The 22,359-nt window shown below is 42.4% G+C and overlaps 2 protein-coding genes across 5 annotated transcripts in view; one reads left to right on the plus strand and one right to left on the minus strand.

Annotated features, from left to right (window-relative positions):
* abtb2b (ankyrin repeat and BTB (POZ) domain containing 2b) overlaps positions 1 to 7,326 on the plus strand; it is a 32,277-nt gene extending 24,951 nt beyond the window's left edge. The window contains exons 4-17 of the mRNA XM_061282895.1: positions 114 to 266; positions 1,385 to 1,550; positions 1,676 to 1,765; positions 2,250 to 2,351; positions 2,507 to 2,603; positions 3,376 to 3,511; positions 4,121 to 4,398; positions 4,581 to 4,759; positions 4,849 to 4,954; positions 5,750 to 5,852; positions 5,939 to 6,020; positions 6,118 to 6,186; positions 6,314 to 6,427; positions 6,507 to 7,326. Coding sequence (XP_061138879.1) covers positions 114 to 266; positions 1,385 to 1,550; positions 1,676 to 1,765; positions 2,250 to 2,351; positions 2,507 to 2,603; positions 3,376 to 3,511; positions 4,121 to 4,398; positions 4,581 to 4,759; positions 4,849 to 4,954; positions 5,750 to 5,852; positions 5,939 to 6,020; positions 6,118 to 6,186; positions 6,314 to 6,427; positions 6,507 to 6,698 — 1,867 coding nt within the window. The 3' untranslated portion in view covers positions 6,699 to 7,326. The remainder of the gene's footprint in view (positions 1 to 113; positions 267 to 1,384; positions 1,551 to 1,675; positions 1,766 to 2,249; positions 2,352 to 2,506; positions 2,604 to 3,375; positions 3,512 to 4,120; positions 4,399 to 4,580; positions 4,760 to 4,848; positions 4,955 to 5,749; positions 5,853 to 5,938; positions 6,021 to 6,117; positions 6,187 to 6,313; positions 6,428 to 6,506) is intronic.
* A 1,889-nt stretch (positions 7,327 to 9,215) lies between these two features.
* The window catches only part of brsk2a (BR serine/threonine kinase 2a), a 119,878-nt gene continuing 106,734 nt past the window's right edge, over positions 9,216 to 22,359 (minus strand). For 3 of the 4 annotated variants that reach the window (XM_061282897.1, XM_061282896.1, XM_061282898.1), the window contains 7 exons: positions 19,665 to 19,725; positions 17,879 to 18,086; positions 17,757 to 17,805; positions 16,655 to 16,778; positions 14,942 to 15,122; positions 13,401 to 13,490; positions 9,216 to 11,007 (listed from right to left, as the gene is read on the minus strand). In XM_061282897.1, the coding sequence (XP_061138881.1) occupies positions 10,985 to 11,007; positions 13,401 to 13,490; positions 14,942 to 15,122; positions 16,655 to 16,778; positions 17,757 to 17,805; positions 17,879 to 18,086; positions 19,665 to 19,725 (736 nt within the window). In that variant the 3' untranslated portion in view covers positions 9,216 to 10,984. Of the gene's footprint in view, positions 11,243 to 13,400; positions 13,491 to 14,941; positions 15,123 to 16,654; positions 16,779 to 17,756; positions 17,806 to 17,878; positions 18,087 to 19,664; positions 19,726 to 22,359 lie in introns of all 4 variants that reach the window. The other variant, XM_061282899.1, reaches the window with a different exon arrangement.

Consider the following 22,359-nt stretch of genomic DNA (forward strand, 5'->3'; position numbering starts at 1 on the left):
TCTCCAGCACTGTCTCTGATGAAAACCAGTTTGTGAGCAAAGTTGTCAGTAATAACATTGCGTCACACTTCAAAAGCACTGATGGGTCATTGTTTATCTGTTTTGCTTTACAGGCCTTTCCTATTTCTGCCGCCTCTGATGGAGTGGATCAGAGTGGCCATAGTTCATGCTGAACATCGTAGAAGTCTGCTGGTGGACTCTGATGATGTCAGACAGACTGCCAGGTTGCTTCTTCCTGGACTGGACTGTGAACCCAGACAGCTTAAGTACGTGTCAACTTGTGCCCGGTCATATTATGTCACACAACAATATTGCTACCAATGTTGTACTTCCTACTAATGCACTACTTTTTAACATTGAAACAAATAAACCCAAAATAGTATCCTTACAATAAGCATGTACCGTTTTTTTCCGTGTATAGTGCGCAAAATTTACCTAATTTATTGTCCTAAAATCTGGGGTGCGTATTATACATGGGTACAAAGAAAAAAAAAATTTTTTTTTTTTTTTTTTTTTTTTTTTTGCGCAGATGCGCAGAACGGATGCGCAAGACACGTCAGCTATATAAAGAGCGAGAGTTGAGTTCTCCACCCATTAGTTTCAATTCACAGTTTAATTAGCAGTTTCAATCAGCAAATAACAAAATGCATATTACAGGTAATATTTTATTTCACAACACTTTGCCTTGTTCCTTTCGTCTCTGCTGTTCACTTCAAACACGCTCCATACGAACGCAATGCTCTTGTATCAGACGCTCGCTCGATCACCTGCTAGTTTGCTGTCTGTCACAATGTACCCTACACAAATCCGAAACATTTGTTGCGGCTCCAAGTCACGACGAGGGGCAAGTTTTGGTTTCCAAGGGTGTTTTTATTCCTCTTCAACGTCTCTCCCATACAGAGCCGCCTCTTTCCCGTGTGCGCACGGAGCGCGGTGGTGCGTTTATGGGCAGTCGGAAAAATCAACGCCAACAAAAAAAATTACATCCAGCCTAGTTAAGACCATACCAAAGACTATAAAAATGGGACCCATTGCCTCCCTGCGTGTGTGACGATCATTGGGACTTAAAAAAAAAAAAAAAAAAAAAAAAAAAAGTTTTTTTTAAAAAAAATCATAAAAATTGGGTGCGTATTATACATGGGTACAAGCTTTTTTCCAGCATCAGCATGGCATTTTTAGGGGTGCGTACTATACATGGGGGCGCACTATACACGGAAAAAAACGGTATGTTAAAATCTTACACAATATTGCCTCAAGTCAAACAAAAAATGTCTCGCATCTCTAATTTAGTGCAGTACATCCAAGTATGTGACTAACTACGTTATATTCTGCATTACTGCCCGCCTGCTCAGCTGACTTTTTTTTTTTTTTGTCTTCTCGCCAGGCCCGAGTGCTGCTTCAGCTCCTTCAAACGTTTGGATTCAAAGGCAGCCACAGACAAGTTCCACCTCGACCTGGGCTTCCGGATGCTCAACTGCGGTCGCACGGATCTTATCGGTCAAGCCATTGAGCTGCTGGGGCCTGATGGAGTCAACAGCATGGATGACCAGGTTCTGAGCAGCCTTCTTTTCTTGTTCTTTTGAGAGAGAGCAGCAACATACGTACAGCGATGTGTCAAGAGACGTTTGTCATTATCTGTTTGGTTCTTTTCTTGTCCCCTCTCTCTACCTCTCAGGGAATGACCCCTCTGATGTATGCCTGTGCCGCCGGAGATGAGGCCCTTGTTCAGATGCTGATTGATGCTGGCGCCAACCTTGATGTGGCGGTAAACAGAGTTCTTACAGAATTCCTGAACCTTATGTAGCGTTTGGATACAGAACACAACACATTCAAACTGTTAAACTCCACACAAAACTAAGAGCTGAGTAGAGGCTAGGTCCCGGTTAATTGCAGGCCACATCAACAGCCAGTCACTTTCAAATGATCATCCTACACCATTTTCAGTCTTTGATCAACCTACTGCGAATGTTTTCGGATTGTGGGGGGAAACTGGAATACACAGTCAAGCACGGGCAGAAGGAACAAAATCTTAACAGACAGGCACAAGGCGAGATTTACGGCAGACGTGCTAACCACACGCTCTACCATGTCATAGAAAACAAATCACATCGTTATAAAATAACAGCAATGGCAACACTAACCCAGCACTTCATTCTTAACGACTTGGCATAGACAGCCAGAATGTTATGTGGTCCTCATAACTTGTCTTCTATTTTCATGATCTTAGTGTGTAACTCTTGATTTGACAGGTTCCGCCGTGCTCCCCAAAGCACCCATCTGTGCATCCCGACAGCCGTCATTGGGCAGCGCTCACCTTTGCCGTGCTGCACGGGCACATCTCGGTAGTGCAGGTAAGAAAAAAAAACACTGGCATTCTCATGGCCTGGTCATCCTGAGTTTGATCAATAGCCTTTCAAAAGTGCATTGACAAATCTGAGTTCTGCAGTCAGTCCATAAATGTCAGACATCGTTTAATAGAAAAAAAAATATGGTGTTTTGTTTGCAGCTACTGCTGGATGCTGGTGCAAGTGTGGAGGGAGCAGCAGTTCGTAATGGACAGGAGAACACGGCGGACACACCACTGCAGCTGGCTTCAGCAGCAGGTGGCCACAAACACACATACACTGCAAAAGCCAAAACTGTCATTAGACTCCTCGCTGTTTCAAATTGGTAGTCATCAACGCAACCGTGTTTATATGGGTGACCAAACGAGTGCCAATGTGCTCTCATAAACAACTCACCATTTGATCATCAAAGCAAGGACGAGCACACTATTGAGTTGTGAATGTAAAACTGGACAAAGAAAATGAAAGGCTAAATGGAGGCTTAGCGAGGCAGATGAGTGCTGCCTGCGGCTGTTTGCAAGCTTGGGGGCAACATTCCTCGTAGAAGCACACAAGGACTGCAGGAGAGGACAGGCACTCTCTGCATAACCACACTGACAGCGTGTGAAGAGGCCAATATGACTGTATTTGCTGCTATAAAAACCACAACACGGTGACTACTATGACCAGAATGAATTTGAATACAGTTCCAAAATATTGCGTTTACAAATTATGTTCAGTGGTCATGCCGTTTTGGCCTAGTTGGTGTAACAGGGTTCCCACAGATGCTTGCAATTCTTAAAATGTTGCCTTGCCATGTTTTTCAATTCGCTACCAACTGAACCTGAGTGATCATGTAACAGAATTTTCTAAATCTCATAATACAATCTCTTTAATTTTGATGAAGCATATGGTCCTGTATACAGTATATAGTCAGAGGATTCCACTACTTTACTAGTTTCAACAACAAACAATATATTTACACGTTTGTTTTGTTCACTGCGCATAGCTGCTAGGTCAGGATATTAACTTGCAACGACTTTGTGTCCAGGCAACTATGAGATGGTGACCTTGCTGCTGGCGCGAGGTGCTGACCCATTGTCAAAGGCCCATGATGGAAACGCTCTGACGTCTTCCCTCCACGAAGACATGAACTGCTTCAGTCACGCTGCAGCGCATGGCCACAGGTAATCATTCTCCCTCTGGAATGGCAACAAGGCTTGAGAATTGATTACTAACAAAAAATAATTAAATAGCTAAACACCTATAACACACCATCAAAAAATGTTCGGGTCTTGTCTTGTAAATCCTTTAATTTCGACTTCAATGGTCAGTGGAGTGGAAGGACTCGATTTAAAAAAATAATAATAACAAATTGGATGCATTGTAAGAGACTACTTTTTAATCATATTCCAAATTAGAGGTGCAACAATTAATTGATAAGTAATTGATTGTCAAATTCATTAATTATTTTTGATAGAATCCAACTTATCTCATGGCTACTTTTGATTTGTAGAATGAACAGCCTTCTGCTTTTACTATCCATTTGCCTGTGAGCACCAGCTGGTCGCATAAATCTCTGCACCTGCTCTCTCAGAGAACGTGTGAACACAATATAGACTCAACACGTCACATTCCACAATGAGCGAGACAAGTGGGAGGCCGCAGGGTCACAGACGCGGATGGATGCGCTGCGACATGAGCGCCTATAAATCTCTCCGCGCTTTGTCCCGGGCGTTCTCGCCTCTCTCCTCCTTGTAACTCTAACGCCGGCTTCCTTTCCTTTGTCACGTCAGGAACGTGCTGAGAAAGCTCTTGACTCAGCCTCAGAAGGTTCAAGAGGACGTCCTGTCTCTGGAGGAGATACTGGCTGAGGGAGTGGAGGGGGAAGAAGCGGTAATCTGCCCTTTCCTCCCTCTTTCCACCCTCCCCAACTCTTCCTCTGGCCCCGGGGCAGTACCGGAGGGAGGCTTAGCCAGACTTTGCAAGGCTCGGATGAAGGCGTTGCAGGAGGCCAGCTACTACAGCGCCGAACATGGATACCTAGATGTCACTATGGAGCTGCGAGCACTGGGTAGTTAACACATGCCCACTGTACTGTGTGTGTGTGTGTGTGTATTACCTCTGCATTTGTCACAACTATAGTTCCCTATCATAATTTCCCATAAATCCCTATAGAATAGAAAATGTCCATATTAAAAAAAATCCTGGAATTTTGCAAGCCTTAATGCCAGCCCGTCTTGTGGCTCTTACTAGGCGTTCAGTGGAAGCTTCATGTGTGGCTCGAGTCCCTGCGGTGCGCCCAGCAGCAGTCCAGGGTGGGTGTCACGTTGTCCCTCCTCAGGGAGTTCACTTCCATCAGAGAGGAAGATTACTGTGAGGAGCTGCTCACTGTGGGCCTGCCCCTCATGTTCAACATCCTGCGCATGACCAAGGTAGGTCGCAATCTTACCCCCCCCCCCCCCACACACACACACACACAAAAAACACAAGCACACCATCATCTGTTAATGTTTCTTTACAGAGTGATGCCATCACCCAGCAGTTGTCACATATTTTTAGCCACTGTTTTGGCCCAGCTCCTCTTCCAGCTATCCCCGAGATGAAGGCAACACTTTCGCCACAGTTGGGTATGAGCTTGGCTGTTCTTCTTTTATAAAGTGATTGTGAAGTGTATTTTGACTGCTCAGCTTTCTTCACTTGAAATGAAGGGCTTGACCCGAAGATGTGGTTTCACTCAGTTTGATTCATCAGATGAAAAACTAGTCGTCCGTGGGTTATTTTGCCTTTCCCTGTGCGTCGTCACTGGCAGTGTCTCTGATCTTAGTATCGCTTTAGTCCTTGGTGTGCGGACATTTTGATGAGGAATGGTCTGTCACTGATTATCTTGCAAACGGACAGCAGGGACAAGGGAGATGTGCGTGTTCCAGTTCCTACACATTTCATTTCTGTGGCTCCCCGTGAGAGTGATTGGACAGGGTTCAATATTTTATCACAATGGTTACAATTATATAATTTAGACTCCATCGAACATGAAACATGTTTTACAGTTAATGCAAACTATCTAAATGCGTCACGTGTCTATTCAACAAAACGAAGAAGCATTGCCACAACTGGAAAGGAAGCCAGGCCTTCATTTGGAAAAAAATCTAATTTAAGATTTTACAAATGCAACTATTTTGAGGCATGCAGCTTAGGCAGTCAAGAGAAAAACCCTAAAGTAACACAGAAAAGCAGGAGAACCAAATGCACACAAAAGCAGCAATACAAAAAGATGGATTTTCTCAGGCTGTGTCTGCAGTCTGTCTCGAAATATTACACACGACTCTCTGATCTGATCAAATTGATGTTGTTCTATTTCGATTTGAGTTCTTTGATGCAGGTTGTCACCACTTTGTTCAAAAAGTTGCAATGTTTCCCTCCAGATCCTCACTTCCTGAATAACCGGGAGATGTCAGATGTAACTTTCTTGGTGGAAGGCAAACCCTTCTACGGCCACAGAGTCCTGCTCATCACAGCCTCTGACAAGTAAGTGCATTTGTGTCTGCACACTCCTTAGTCAATTTTTTTTTGCCTGCAGATGTTTTAAAAAGATGATTTTCTCTCTCATCTAGATTCAAATCTCTGCTGGCGTCCTCTGGTTCCGATGCCAACAAGAAGATTGAGATCAGTGATGTCAGATATAATGTTTTCCAGGTAAGTTCAAATCTAAAAAGACCTACAAAAACATTGTCTATCAAATTAATGGAGCACGACCCATCTAACATAATGAATTTCTTCGACATGTATGCAGATGATGATGTCATACCTGTACTGTGGAGGAACAGAGTCACTTAAAACAAAGATGCCTAATTTGTTGGAGGTGAGAATTATTTTAGAATCCTAAAACTTCAGCTTAATTAACATCAGGCCTTGTCCTTTAAAGGTCTCAGTCTCTGACCTTTTTGGGTCAACTTGATTGAAAAGTTTATGTGCCTTGTTTCTTTCAGCTGTTGTCAGCCGCTTGTGCGTTCCAGCTGGGGGCGCTGCAAAGAGATTGCGAGCGCATCTGTTCTCAGCACATCAACCCGGATAACGCAGTTAACATCTACAAGACTGCCAAGGTAATGCACGCACACGCTTGCTGTATTATGTTTTATGTAAGACATAAACACATGATTGTTTCCTGATGTCTTGTCTCAGGCTCACGGCTCAGTAGAGCTGAGCTTGTTCTGCGAAGGCTACTTCCTGCAGCAGATGCCTGCGCTGATGGAGCGAGAGACTTTCAGATGTCTTCTTCTGGGATGCCGGCAAGACAGCGGATCACCCCTGGAGGAGCTCGAGGGCACTCTGGCCCGTCGGTTACGCTCGCTGCATGTCACGTCCAGGGTGTGATGACACCAGGACAACATGCAACATAGACATTGTTTACCCTTGGCAACACACGTGTGACACAGAATATCTGCAGTGACTGATTAAGTATGCTAAGCACACCACCTGGGTGTATTTGTGGTGTACAGAATGTTTGTAAAAGGGCTCAGGAAGCTTCTGGTCAAAAAGAAACTGACGGGAGAAACGCAAGTAGAATTGTTAGCCACTGCTGCCCTCTAGTGTGGAAAACAGTGAAAAAACCCAACTGCCTTGGAGCCAGTGGCTCTCCCACTGAAGCACTCGAGGCCATGCTGGATTTGTGGCCTTGCTCATTTTAACTACCCAATCATGCTAAATGTCTTAAGGTTAGTAACGTGCGCTTTTGTTTTCAGTCCCCATACTAAATCACCACATAAGCCACTTTCTGGTTTCTATTTAATGATAAAAAACGTTGAGAGTATTTAACAGGGTCTTTCCTTTTATTCATTTTTTTAAATGAAAATGATGCTTGTATATTGTTTTTACTGTTTGAGGTACACTCTTAACAGTCACTTGAGCTAATGCTGAGGCTGAATACTTTGTAGCAACAGAATCATAATACGAGATTTGAAAAATGTTGGTTGACTATATTAATAAATATACATTTCGTCTACACTATCTCAGTGTTTCTTAACCAGTGTGCCGCGGCACACAATATTTAGTATTTATTCTTATTCAATTATTCGACTCTCCATATATATATATATGTATATATATATATATATATATATACACACATACATACACACACACGCACACACACACACACACACACTACCGTTCAAAGGTTTGGGGTCACAAAATTGTTTGGGTCTTTTTTTTTTTTTTCTTTGAATAAAAGCTGAGATTTGAATAAAAAATATTATTATAATACAATATTATGAATTAAATATTATAAATTTGTAACACTGCACTATCTGTCTATTTGGAATTCTGTAAAAGTTGTACTGAATTTTAATGTTGCCACGATGAGTCGAGGAAAGATCAACAGTTAACTCACTACACACTGGATCAGGGGTCACCAACATGGAGCCTGTGGGCTCCTCAGAAAATAGTTCACCACTCATAGGGTGTCGGAGTTCGCTAGGAATTTAGGAGAAACTATTGGGAAAAAAAATTGCTAAGATTGATTGAAAAACGTTGCATATCATCTGTTTCCTGTCTTTTTAAATCATTGTTGACATGATCTTCACATTAACACGTAATTGAAGGTCATTTGAATTTGCTATTTCATAAGTGCGTATCAAATTGGCAGCCCACAGAAACCAGTATGCAAGAAGGGGATTTTCCTGTTTCAACGAGATTGGTGACCCCTGCCTAAATCTACACATGCTGGAGACTCAACACAAGCACATACAGTACTCACGGAAGAAAAAGAAAGACACTATAACGCAGTGCTTCTCAAATAGGGGGGGCGCGGTGCTATTCCTGGGGGGGCGCGTGTCACCCTGGGGAACAGGCTTTTTTTTTGGCAGTACTAGAATAAAGTGTAATTGCGCGTTTACTACAGCAGGGGGCAGTGGCGCTCAACAGAAAATAATTGCGAAGCACTGGGTTAAATAAAGGTTAACCTAAAAAAAAAAAAAAAAAAAAAAAAAAAAAAAAGTGAACCCTGAACTTTGAACCCGCGGTGACCCCGCGGTGACCCCGTGGTGACCCCGTGGTGACCCCGTGGTGACCCCTGGGTGACCTTTGAACCCTGAACTTTTAACTCTAGTTAAAAATCGAAAATGTGCACATGACCCCGTGAACTTTGACCCGACCTTTGACCCCTGGGTGAACTTTGAACCGTAAACTTTGACCTTTGACCCCTAGCTAATTACGTTGTTTTTTTTTTTTTAAACCGGCATAGCAGAACGATCCATGGTCTTCAGATGCCGCGCTGTCGCCATCTCCTGGTCAGTTAGTGAAATGCTTTTGCTGATGTTTTTTTTTCTCTCAATTAAAACAAATCAATTAGCCAGTTGGTTTTCTTTATTTAATATCTATTATCAGACAAAACCAAATTGTGAATCAGTCACCTAGGCTATAGCAGAACAAACAATCCATGGTCTTCAGATGCCACGCTGTCGCCATCTCCTGGTCAGCTAGTGAAATGCATTTGCTGTTTTTTTTCCCTCTCAATTAAAACAAATCAATCAGCCAGTTGGCTTTCTTTATTTAATATCTGATATCAGACAAAACCAAATTGTGAATCAGTCACCTAGGCTATAGCAGAACAAACAATCCATGGTCTTCAGATGCCACGCTGTCGCCATCTCCTGGTCAGCTAGTGAAATGCTTTTGCTGTTTTTTTCCCCTCTCAATTAAAACAAATCAATCAGCCAGTTGGTTTTCTATATTTAATATCTGATATCAGACAAAACCAAATTGTGAATCAGTCACCTAGGCTATAGCAGAACAAACAATCCATGGTCTTCAGATGCCACGCTGTCGCCATCTCCTGGTCAGCTAGTGAAATGCTTTTGCTGTTTTTTTTTCCTCTCAATTAAAACAAATCAATCAGCCAGTTGGTTTTCTTTATTTAATCTCTGATATCAGACAAAACCAAATTGTGAATCAGTCACCTATAACGGAATGATTTTATTATTTCCAGCACTGATGATGCTCATCGTAGTTATGTTATATGGAGATTACTCCTGCTCTGGCTCTCTGAAGCACTGACTGTCCTCTGAGCTGCTTGCTTTTCATTTGTAGAAAACAAAGGAGAGTTGACATGAGGGTATTGCTTTCTATTGGTATGTAATGATATCCTCTCCCTGTGCTTTCGGAACCCCCACATAAAACAGCTCAGACGTCCAAGTTCTCCATGGAGTGGCACAGACTGAGAGGCATTGCTCAAAAACGTTGTGCGCAAGATAAACAAAAGAGGAACATAGATCAATTGGATGGGAGGGGAGATTAAAAAAAAAAAAAAAAAAGTCGGAACTATAGGCAAAGCTAAAAAGGAAGGAAGGGTCGGCCAACGGAAACAGTAGTTTTGTGGCGACTGATTAGCGTGAAACATTTACACCAAAAGCCATGCAAAGAAAAGCTCATGTTTGACATGCACACAGCAATACAAGCAAATGTATAGAGCAGGAATCCCCAGCATGGTTAAGGAGACAATCAACCCCATTTTGGAACGATCTATTTACAAAGAGAAGACCTGTGGATCAATGTCATCCTTCTCAGGCCCAGCCTACACAAACAATAATATAGAAACTGACAAATATCAATAAAAGAGCATTCCCTCTCTCCAAAAAGAGGCTAAGTCTACATTCTTAAATCACTGGTATGTTTTTTTTTGTTTTTGTTTGTTTGCTTTCACAAGTTCTTTTTCCCCTGGTCATTGAAGAAGATTCATCATTGGACTAAAACGAAATCTTGTTTTTCGTCAAGTGATGCCCCATTTACAAACACACAAGAGGGCAATAATAAATAACATTCAACTGACCTAACAGCTTTGCTCATATAAATAGTTATAATAAATTAGGAAATGACACCGTGAGATGAATAAATAAGGGCCACAAGTACAAAAATAAGCACGTATCACATAATGTTTGTTCTTTTTTTCCTACTGCTGGTAAGTATACGTGAGAGAAAGAGAGGTCTGAATGGAGAAATAAAGACAAAGTGCTGTAGAGAACATGAAAGACAAAATGATCATGAGACCAAAATTACAGATGATTTCTATTGGCTACCAAAACATCGCGTCACAACAAAACAACTCTTTGTACATCAGAAATGACTGCAATCTGTACAACAGGATAAATCATTCATTTTCAGATAATCACCCACCCGTCCAAATTTTGATGACCCGCCGCCCCACCTACAGCTTCTCTCTGAAAAGTTCATTTGCAGCAGTATTGGTATTCGGGTCAAGTGGGAACTTTACACATAGTTCATCTCAAAGAAAGCACAAAACTAAAATACAATCCGGCGACCGTCCATGTCGGCTCTTCTTCGCCTCCTCCTCATCTTCTCCTTGGTAATACATCCCAGAGTTTAGTGTGCATACTGGAAATGTGCTGGTATGCATGTTGAGTCTCTTAGCAAAATGCTTGTTTTCTGAGGCAGGCGTGGAAGGAGCGGGGTATCAGAAACACCAAAGGAACAGTCATCTACTTCTACTGTCAGAGCACGCAGGGTTGGGAAAGATGATGGTAGTAGAAGTCTGCATGAAGGATCTGTTTCCGTGGTAACGCAAACCTCTCAAAAGCAGTCCTCCATGCGCACGTCCATCTCTCGGGGTGGGACGGTTCAGGAAGGGTTAGGGACGGGGACGGGACTTAATAGGTTTTCTGGATAAGTCCTGGGGTGAGAGACAAGTGAGGTTAGCGCACACACGTTAGCAGCATGAAGAAAGGAGGTGGAAAGGAGGGATGAGAAGATGATGATGGTGCTCCCTATCTAGTTCAGATCTAGCGACTCCTCTTGTAGCGTCAACTTGACGAGCGGACATTTGGCGGCATTGTTTTCCTGTTCTTGCCTGCGTGCTTGCGCGGGCGAGGGGCAGCGCTTTGATGGCACCTGGCCGTTCTTCTCGTCTGGAAAGAGGTGTCGGATTACGGCGGACACGTTACTCGAGGTGCAGACGAGGCACCAGGGAAGGAAAGGAAACAGGGCGGAGGAGTTCAGAGTACAGTGGGCCACAAATGCTGTACGACTGATATCGTTAAGTGTGGTTAATTGATGTGAATAAAGGTCATGGTTACAACGTCTGCCCAAATCAGGTCCACGAAAGGGGAAATAAATAACATATACGGTTGGAAAAAAAAAGAGTCACATGGATGCTGTATTCTTAGATCATTTGCACAATTCATTTATATTAACTGTATATTTGATGAACAAATTGAATGAATGGGCCACCAAAGCTCATAAAGCAACGGCAAACAAAAGAACAGTAAATTTAGCTCAGCAAAATGTTGCTTTTTACACGACCCTGCTTGTATTATGAGTCAAGTGTGTTGAGCACGATACAAATGAAACACCTGCAGGATCCTCTGACTGAGCATCAAGTGGTCTGCTGGATAAAGATCGAGGTAAGCAAAGCTGCAGTAAAAAGACGTTTTATTTGCTGACTTTTTCATACTGATTGTGTGCCATGATTTCCGCCTAGCAACAACATTTCTCTGTAAAGGTGTACAACGCCACAATGAAAACCAATCAGATTAATTGTGTGGTTTAGTTGAATTTTTGTAGTATCAAAGTTAAGATGTTATTTGAGTTGTTAAGATTTATTCTACATTGATACTACTGGTATTTTTGCCGTTTGTAAGTTTTCTATGTAAAGAAATAGTGAAATTATTAGAAGAAAGAGAAGTGTGTTGCCAGCACAAAATTGACCTAACAAAAAAAAAAACAACAACCATGATTTCAGTCTGCATGTAATGAATCTAACAGTTTGTCAACTATCCCCTTACTTAGCTGGGAAGAATTTACGATTGTTACACCTGAACCTCTACTTTTTAAAAACAGCAGTAATGGACAAAGGAAACGCACTTTAATTTAACTGTCACACTCTTCCACACGTGTCCCCACCTAGCCTTTGTCCTCGTCCACTGGCTTCCAGGTGATCTTTGGAGATTAAAGACATAATCGCAAGGATTGACAAGTCCTTCTGTTTGAAAAAATGACACGCAAAACCACTTCTTTGTGCTCTTCCTATTAACGGCCCTTATCTCATTTTAAAGGCCCTGCGGTGGGGACGCTCAAAAAGTGTTTTTCAAAAGGATGACTTTAATTCGAGTCTGAGTTGTTGCTCTGTGCATATTGACCTCATTAAGATGTGAAGTCATTTCGATAAATCTTGAACTAAACTGTAAAAGGTGCAGTCATGCCCTTTCTTTTTTGCAATAGGCACGCCATAATGCTCACATGTTTCCATTGCCCACTAATTGCGGAACATGATCTTGACTCCCATTTGTACCAAGGCCCTAGTTTATTAATTAGAGACACATTTTAAAATATCACAGCTAATCCTTACAACTCCCAGTGACTCCAGAGCCAAGCGAATGTCATATTGTGGCCGTGCGCTTGTATGTATCCCTTTTATGGCAAAATAGTAGCCATTAATTGAAGAATTCGACAACACATGGGTGATTGCTCATGCAACTTGTAATTAACATTGCTCATTTTGCGCCTTGAATAAAACCAATGAAATTCCGAAAATTCACTTCTAATGCAAAATATGTGCCTTGTCTCCATAAAGGTTTGTTGAAAATGGATAATTGGCTAGGGTGTTTCCCTAGTTTACCAACAGGCAGCGCCATTGCCACAAAGATGTCAAGTGAGACAAGCCCAAGTATTCAAAAGAGAAGATGAGAGCAGATCGTTTCCGTAGTGAGAAAACATGACGAATCATATTCAGCAAGTCAGAATCAACTATTTCACTAACGAAACAGACAAGAATGAATCCCCATGTGAAGCAGAAAGCGCTCCCCAATCATCTACTTGGGAGTCAAGCATGTTTGCCCAGGTCTGGTGTCGCTGTGGTGTTGCCATGGTGACAAAACCTCCATAAGAATGCAAATGGTATTTCCATACCTTCCCTCTAATTTTCATCACCGGACAATGTTTTGACCCTCGGAGAATGCTGTGAAGCCAAGCGTGCAAAGAAGAGCCTACGAAGCGCTTGGTGAGGCAGAGAGTGAAAGTGATGCTGATAGGGGAGGTGTAAAGGGGGGGGGGGGGGATCTTACTCACCAGACAGCTGCTGGACTCCAGGCTGGTCATGTGTGCTTAACAATTGGCTCTGAATGGTCTCCACGACCCGCTTGAAGCGCCGACTGGGTCCTATAACACAGAGACACAAACCAAAGGAAGAACAGATACTTGGCTTTGGGGAAAACACCCTTATGCTGGAGCGTATCTCAGCTGACTTTGAGCGAGACATGCTGGTCCCCAGCCAATTGCACGGCCAGTCTTTTTTCCTTGTCTGGCAGTTGGCAACCAGCCGTTTATGATTTGCATTATGGTCATCTTTAGGACAGGAGCTATGAAGGTTTGAATTTGTGATGTTGGAAACGTTGTTTTCTCATACATAATTTCATTACAGATCCGTGCTTCACAAAGTGGCTTTCTCGATATCAATAACAGTATCAGTAGATATCAATACTCAGATCGGCACTCCTTTTCACTCTTAAAAGAAAAAAAATGTGATACAGTGACACTTTCCAGCCTACACTGGTAGAGTAAGAACCATGTCAGCCATGTGGACTGGGAAATATTTGAAGGTTAACGTGGATGACAACACAAGTTGCCCTAAAGCTGACCAGCATGGAGCGGAGCTCTAGAAAGTTAGTGCTTGCTGGAGGGCCTGCATCTGCAACACCACACGACATGTACCAGCATGTCAAATAAAAAAGAAAAAACAGAAATAAAAAAAAAAAGTTCAGGCAACTTTATTTCGCAGGCTGCATTTTGATGAAATGTGTGGCAAGACCTATTACAAAAACATTCAGTAATACCATGATGTTATTCTCTTAAAGTTAAAGATGAGTGATCCCTACGCCATGTTCAAGAAAAAAATATGTTTTGGATTTCTGAACATTAGATGCGTTTATTCCTTTCCTTATGACACCCTAATTGACGGTAAAGCATGATTACAAAATGGTTGCCTGTCACACTGCTTTAATGCAAAATACAAGTTGGGCTAATCATGCCAATTTTCTTGACAGCGTCTCTTCTTGACAAACCACGCAGCCAAAGTAAAGCCTAATACTACGACCGCTCCTAGAGAAGGTGGCGTCTGTGCAAAGTCGGAAAAAGTCTATTCGGACTGGATTGAAATTGACTGAATTGTGGTGTGTGATAGAAAGAAAAATTGTCAGGTCCCAATTTTGCAACACAGAGAAAATCCACACAGTGATGGGGAGAACCCGTAAAATTCCACATATCCGTGGACAAATGCTAAACACCAAATAATTGTGCTTCCTTTAAAATTTCAATCAGGATATGTCTGCTGTTTTGTGTATCATCAATATGGTATGTCAAATACAAATTATTATTGGTAATTTTCTTTATAAATATGCTGGGGAATGTCACATAGTGGATGATTGTATTTTTGTGTTTGTGCCGTAAATTATCTCAGTAATATACTTTTGGTTATTTTATGCTATTTACTTGTTGGGATTCAGCAAATAGCAAAGGTAGTGGTTTGTATATTGGCATGCGGGCAGGTCCGTGATAGAATGATATTTCCAGAGACTGATAGGATGGATGATGACATGCAGGCGTATCCTTACCTGAGAGCAGGGTGAAGGTGACGGAGTAGATGCCATTCTCCTTTGTGGCAGCCGTACTCTCCGTGTAGGTGATGTCCACCTGGAATTTGACCTGCTTCTGAAAGACTGTGGGGCCGGCCGTGGACTTGTATTCTGCTCGGAAACTAGTCTGTGATATGACACTGTGGCTCAGGCTGGGGATCTGGAAGCAAAGATGAAAAGAAAAAAAAATAGAAGTGAGCGATGAAATTAAACATCAATGTTGAATTTTTCTTCCACATGGTAAAAAAAGATAACTGTCAATGAAACACTCTCCATAAAATATGAGCCACAGTCAGAGTCGAAGGAGATTAATACCTTGGGGCGTAACCTTGCATGCGAGGGACTTCAGCTAATGTAGTCGTCTGTCACCCAACAACATTGCACTCTCCCTTCCAAAATAAATTTGTGCGCCCTATGAACAGGTGAGTTGTAAAATTGGCACCTTCCATCCTAGTGCTGTGGATGTCTTGACATCTCATTAATGTGAGTGTGCTTCAAGGTATAATTCCACTGATTCAGGTGCCAATCTCCTGTCGGGAATACCTACCGGCTAGCAAAAAGCCTGCGAGACATAAAACCTACCTTGAGGGGATGGGGAAACATATTTGACATTGACCTCAAAAGGTAAGCCAATCTTACTTGCATTTAATGGCAACTTTGTTCGAATTTAACTGAGGTGAGCAAAGGTTCTGTTCAATCACACAGGCTGAATGCTAAACGAGATTGTGTGGCACTTACGTGCAAGACGCTACGTATTCTATTCATACACACCACAGCAACATAAATATGGAGTCAATATATAAAACTGAGAGTATGTGTTGGAGAGGTGGATCGCAAATGCCGTCTGTAGTTTTTGTATTGACCTCCGTTGAGTCTGCAGTCAGGTGGGAAATAGGGGCGATGAACAAAAGCAGTTGACTGAATTGCTACATAAATCTGAAACATGTTAGTAGACCATGGGCCCGCCACATACTCATGAGACACATACTATCTAGCCTGCTATTAAAAAGCCAGCAAATAGTCACCACTGCCACACTCACTAAGGCCCACGAGTCTGAAGAAGGCACATAAAGAAGAGAATTAAAGCTCTTTTTTCTTTTTAGTGCACAGCACTTGTTCTTTTCTTCCACAATGCCGTGAACAAAAGAGTCGGAACAAGAAAGAAAATGGAGAACATTTACTTTGAGAGAAGTGGACGTTGGTTGAGGTATGCAGACAAATTTGATCAAGAAGGAGACTAAGGGCTGCAGTAAAGTGGAACACTGCAGTGTACAAAACCAAGACTACAGAGTACAGTTTATTTTTTTCTTCATTTTATCGGAGTCATCTAAAGTGCCTCACAATGGACTTTTAAACTGTGAGCATATTTCATAAAAAATATGATGTCTATATGATTTTAAAAAAATGGCACAATAAAGAGTGGTTAGAAAACAGTGTTAAGGTTGATGATTCATATTCAGCCTTCCTGTGTGATCTTTGTATGTTTTCCCCGTACTTGCATAATCCAACTGTATTCCCAAAACAAGCATTCAGTGAAGACTATAAAGACTCCCGAGGTGTGAATGTTAGTGATGGTTTGTCTCTAACTAAGGTTTGGCCAGTGAGAAAGTGTCAGTGAGTAAAGCTGTGTTGGGGGCCTGACTCTGAATTGTGCGGACAAGCGAGCTCAATAATAAATGTGGTTGACGATACCGAGAGAAATGCTTGAACGATGTCAGCCTTGATGGAGCTGAGAGGCTTGTCCCTGATGACAATGAAGATCTGCTCCTCTTTTTCCAGGTTGATGAAGTTCCCAAACCAGGATTTTTTGGCAAGTCTATGGAGAAAAAACAACACGAGAAATGTCATAATTTCTTAAAAGGTTTAAATAATACAGCACACATTTTTTAAACGCCCATTTGAGATACAAAAGGGGGTCATACTTTCAAAGTTGACAGTGTGTGTTTAGTGTGCTTTAGGATTTTCTCAATTTTGAGTCAAGCGCCACTTTTAAAAAATTCCCACAATTAGGCTGAGAATGGTAGAGTCAGTATTCTGAGCCTTCTAAAGTTAGCTCCCCTGAGTTGTACACTGTCGTGCCTGGCGTGCATATTCATAGAGCCATTGTGGTTTTTGCACATTCAAATAATTTGACGCACAGTGACATCAGCACCGGGGTCTGACACAGAAATAATTGCTTTTGACAAAGACAATTGTGGCCAGTCTCACGTGCACATTCAGGTTGTGGCTTCTTACAAGCAGGCCAGGTAAGAGCTTTTTAAAAAGTCAGCCACAGTAAAAGGCACATAGGCCCTCGATTATTTAGGAAGTGCCACAACCAAATCTTGTTAAGTGATCAAATCAATTACTGATGCTTACATACTGCAGCAATACTAGAGACAATGGTATGAGAAATTGCAGGATGGCTATTTTAATAATAAGACCCATATAGTATGCAACTGGTGTTTGACTGCAATCTACTTAGAAGATCTTCAGCGGGAAGCTCTCCAATCAACCCTCATGTTTCTCTGCCAGGTGGAGATGAACAGCCAGCCAACCAAACGGGCACACAGCGTTTGCCAAAACTTAAGTAATCACCCTTCAGGAGGCTGAGAAGCATCACACAGGCAGCCAGGCATTACTCATAACCAGACACCTCAAGCTAAAGACAAGGTCAGTGCAAGAAGTTCAGCAGGAAAAAAATCTTAATCATAATAATTTTAAATTGCCATGTGCAGTCCTGTCTGAGAAGGTAGCTTTGAGGTATGGCCGGGTTATACATCATTATGATTGTAAAGGTGTAACATTTACTCACTCTGGGGAAGACTCTGGAGTGAGGCTGGACATCTCTTCTTGTGTGGGAACTGTGGACAAATGAGAGTGTTTAAGGTGGAATGAATACAAAAATAAAACTAAATTGTCAAAGTGGATTCAAACCCTGGAGTTTCCTGCGGTGGAAGCGTGGCGAGCCCAGTAAACTGTTCTTGATGGAATTGAGGCGCGTCCTCCATGGCATGCCACCAATGGAGGGGCTTGGTGGTGGGGTCGGGGTGGGTGTCCCGGCGGGGCTGTCCTTGGGCGTGTGCACCGGGGTGCCCTTTGGAGTGGGTAGGGGACTACCTCGAGGGGAAGGATGGGGTGTAACCTGTATGAGGGGGATACATTGAGATGAGTGGTCAGAGTATGACGAAGGCGTGGGTGTTACAGGGTGAAAGTGGTGCAGCCTGATGGGGGAGCCAGGCACCACTGGGATGAAGGGCACAGAGAGTTGGGGGTTGGCAGCGAAATGAGAGCGACGGACGTGGGGGCTGCCCTGGACTGAAGCAGTGGGGCTTGGGGGGATTGGGGAAAGCGGGGAGGTGGGTGTTGGGGGCACGGAGGCAGATGGAAGGTGTGACGGGATATGGCAGGAAGCCGAGGAATCCGACAAGGATGCCGCATCTAATGAAGCTTCGGGGAGCGGGTTGGATCGTGTCGCGTGAAGAGGCTTCGGCGCAAGTTTCGGCTTGGTCGGGAGCGTCTGAGTCTTGTTAAGGGATGCCGGCAGTGCCTCGGTGCTCGGGGCCAGCGAATTGGGTGTTGACAAACGAGGACCCGTATGATTTGGAAGTGGCTCAGGGGATGGACTGGGGCTGTTGTTTGGGGATTGAGCTAAATCTGGGGATTGATGTGGAGTCCCAAACTTTCTAACAGGCTTTTTGATTAGGACATACAGGTGAAGGAATACAAACAACAGAATCAAGTAAATACAACCACCAAGCAGTCAGATGCCATGCGCAAGAATGGAAAGGAAAAGGAGAAAAGACCATGCAGTTAGAAAACAAAGCAAAGGTATATGGGAATAAAACCATGAAAAGAGCAAGCAAAGACATGTAAAAAAACAGACACTTAAATGATTAAAGAAAAACAACTGTGCGATGTCACAAAAGAATAACCAGTAGACTCTGACAGACATGGAAAAAACATGAGCTAGGAAGACAGATCTCAATAACGGCCACGACTACACTTGATCTATTATTGAGTTTTAACCTTGAAAGTGCAGCCATATTGGGGAAAAATATTAAATTATATGGACAGAATAGCTCAGATTTATCTGGCCTTTGAAATCAATTTCCCTTTTAGATGAGCTGTGGCTTCAGCAGCTTGTTTGAGGATCTTGGATAACCCTGAGTCTTCTCAAGGTTAGTCAGCTGGATACATTTGCTCCTAGCCTATATCCCACTCAAAATAGAAAAGTAGGATTTTGAAAATAATTCCTTGAGCTGGATTTCCACATGCTAAGGCTGCCAAAAACAAAGTAAACTATTATAAGCCGAGAAGACGGGGCGAGGAGATCCTTTTGTCTGAGAGAAAACGTTGATCAACCTTTCTCCTTATGTGTTTTCGCTAGCACACAATAAATGAAAAATGAGGCATAAATTAGGCAAAATTAAGCATAAATTGACAACACAATTGTGTTTGGGAAAATAATAGATCATATTCAAGGGACAGTATAACATTTGAGCAGTTGTATTGGTTTGTTAAAGGTCAGGAGGTGCTGCTGTGGAGCCCTAATGACCATCCATTATTTTCTCCTGCTGACTTAGACATCAAGAAGAGATCAGCAGTAGTTAGATGGTCATCCCACAGGGGAACCAACTACATAGAAACCTGAACATCGGTCAAGAGGTGCAATGTCACATACCTGCGTGTAGTTGTAAGGGTATAGAAGGTCTTGACTTACCCGTGGGCTGCTGAGCGGGCTGGTGGTGAGGCCTGAAGAGGCTCCACTAATAGACCGTGACCTGTGGACCAAACACGCAAAGGAAAAAGTCACTTGTGGGCTGAACATGTGAAGCTGTTAGAAAAAGGCCTAGGTCACAAGCTTGGAGGTCAAATGTTGGATCGGCTAGCACTAGAGCATCTGGCACCATCACGCCAAGCACACAGTGAGCGACTACGAAGAGGAGGAGGAGTAGGAACACTACAGCGCACAGTGCATGACCTCATTTGTTAGCAGACAATATTTAGCAGTGACTCGCAGCAATGTCAAACGTGTTGATTTGACTGCACACTCACCTGGAAATCTCTCAGCGTGTTCCTAAATATTAGCATTTAAATTAGCCTTTTTTGTTGTTGGTGTTATTCAGTCTACGCTTTGCTAATAAATAAAACATGGTGACTTTTAAGTCTGTTTGCACCGCATCAGTAGCCGATATCTTGAGGAGGGAAATAAAGTGGGGCATTTGGTGTCATGCCATTCATTTTCCATTTCCATGCAGATGTCGTCAATAAAATTGTGAGGCGAGGCGAGCCCCAAATTGAACAATCACAGGATGATCTGTCTCCATCACGCACACCACACATACACACGAGACAACGCGCACAAAGTGCCTGTCAACGCCAGCTGCTGACTGTCACAACACTGCTTGTTTTTGTCATTGATTTTACAACCGCTCGCTCTTCTTTTCCCACTCAAGCGCTAATGAATTTGCGAACATGTGGACCACGCCTCTCAAAAACAAAAGGAAATGATAAAATGTGAGTTTTCCCCTAAGATCTAAGAAGACTGGTGTAGTAATGGAGAATGATGCTGCTCCCATATGTTGGATCAATCTTGTTGTTAAATGCTTACTTACATGGTAAGAAATAAAAACAAAAGAAAACAAAATGTGCAATAGGCAGACACTGCCATAAAAAAGTGTGAGTTGGAGTTTATGTGAACCGGGAAGGTTTTAAATCATGTGTGAAGAAATAGTATCTTCCTCCTTAGACATAAAAATAAAAAAGAGTAACGGCTACAGCGGAAAGATCGCACTCCCACTCACAAGTTATTTTTATAAATATCTCCGTGGTGATTGCCCACCATAATGGTGAGTGAGAACAAATGAGCTTGTTTGAGAGAGCAGCTGACCAGACAGTTGAATTGAAAGCCCGCGGTTCATGGAGACATGCTCACATTGCCAATTGCACCTCATGACAACACAGATACACTCGGTTTCCTCGGCCTATTACGAGCATATTGTTGGACATACTCTGCATCTGTTAGTGTTGGACCAGCAGGTCTATAGAGCTAATAATACAGATGGCAATGCTGCTGCACAGTAAGGCACCCTCTCTCCACAAAATGACAATGACTAACTGTTGTTGGCTGTTTAGTGTACACATAAGCACACAAAACTAAATTATTCTGTAATCATACATTGGAATATTTACATGGAAGCAAGTCTGCTGTTCAAGTTTCTAAGAAATTTGCTTCGAAAACACATTTAAAGCGAACTATAAATGAAAAAAGTTTGAATCAGAGTTCAAATTTAAATTTGATTACAATAGGAAATTCTTCAGGATTAAGCTTTCACTGAGTAAATCTACCTTTTCCAAGGCCATATTGATCAAATTCAAAACCTCCCATTCATTCATGGGCTCCATTTTATATTGAGAAAAAAACTTCCTGTATAGCAGTGCCAATTAACGTGGTCACTCAATACAGTAATGGACTGCTGAAGAAGGAATGGCTTAGTTTTTGAAGAAAGAAAGACTCTTCAGAAGACCCACGCCGATTTAAGTAAGCTCACTCTTTCATCAAACCCACCAATACACAGCTCTTCCTATTCCCAACTAATAGTTTGCAACAAAGGCCAATGTCCCGGAGTGTGTGACCACAGGCTTTGTCTGAGCTCCATCCAAAACACTCAGCAGGTTCCAATGAGAGATTGTGTGAGATGAAATAATACAGACAGATCTGAGAACTGAATAGACTGAAATAAAATGAAACTGATACAACTTATGGTGCCAGGAGTAACTACACCAAAGCCCAAACACAATCAGACTGCACTTCTTCCTCTTCTTTTGACTCTATTTCAGAAGTGTCTCCTCTCTGTGAAGTAGATAGCCATATCAATCAGCGCACTATTTAAAGTCGTTTCCTTTCCCGGGGCTAGCCAAACTCCCTGAAGAAGCACTAAATTAATATCCACAGCTCAGCTCCTCAAGTTTGAAGATGCAATAAGACCCCTGCAGCTTTCCCCGACAAGATCTGTCATAAAGATTCTTTCTTTGAGTACCTTAAACACTTAAGAGTCCATGATTAGCATCAAAGTTAAGACTTAAAATTGCTCCACTGACCTAACTCATTTAAACCCCATCAAGCAATGGGAGCCGGTCAGTGAAAAAAAAAAAAAGCTATGACTCATTATTGCACTTTTTCATGTTTCATTTCCATATCATTAACCAGCTTTCATTTCTTCTTTCATTGCACGCTGTGAGGATTTTAAATGAACACTCTCCCCTGTGTTTCACCCTGATGTAAATTCATCCTGCCAATACAAGTCATTCTGTCCAGTACACCTTGAATGCTCCCTCTACGTTTTATCAATCTACTGAGGTTGGCTGAGGAATAAAAAGGCTGGAACATTTCAAAATTTAGTTTGCCTGGTTAA

Source organism: Syngnathus typhle, linkage group LG7, assembly GCF_033458585.1.
Source record: "Syngnathus typhle isolate RoL2023-S1 ecotype Sweden linkage group LG7, RoL_Styp_1.0, whole genome shotgun sequence".
Taxonomy (NCBI): domain Eukaryota; kingdom Metazoa; phylum Chordata; class Actinopteri; order Syngnathiformes; family Syngnathidae; genus Syngnathus; species Syngnathus typhle.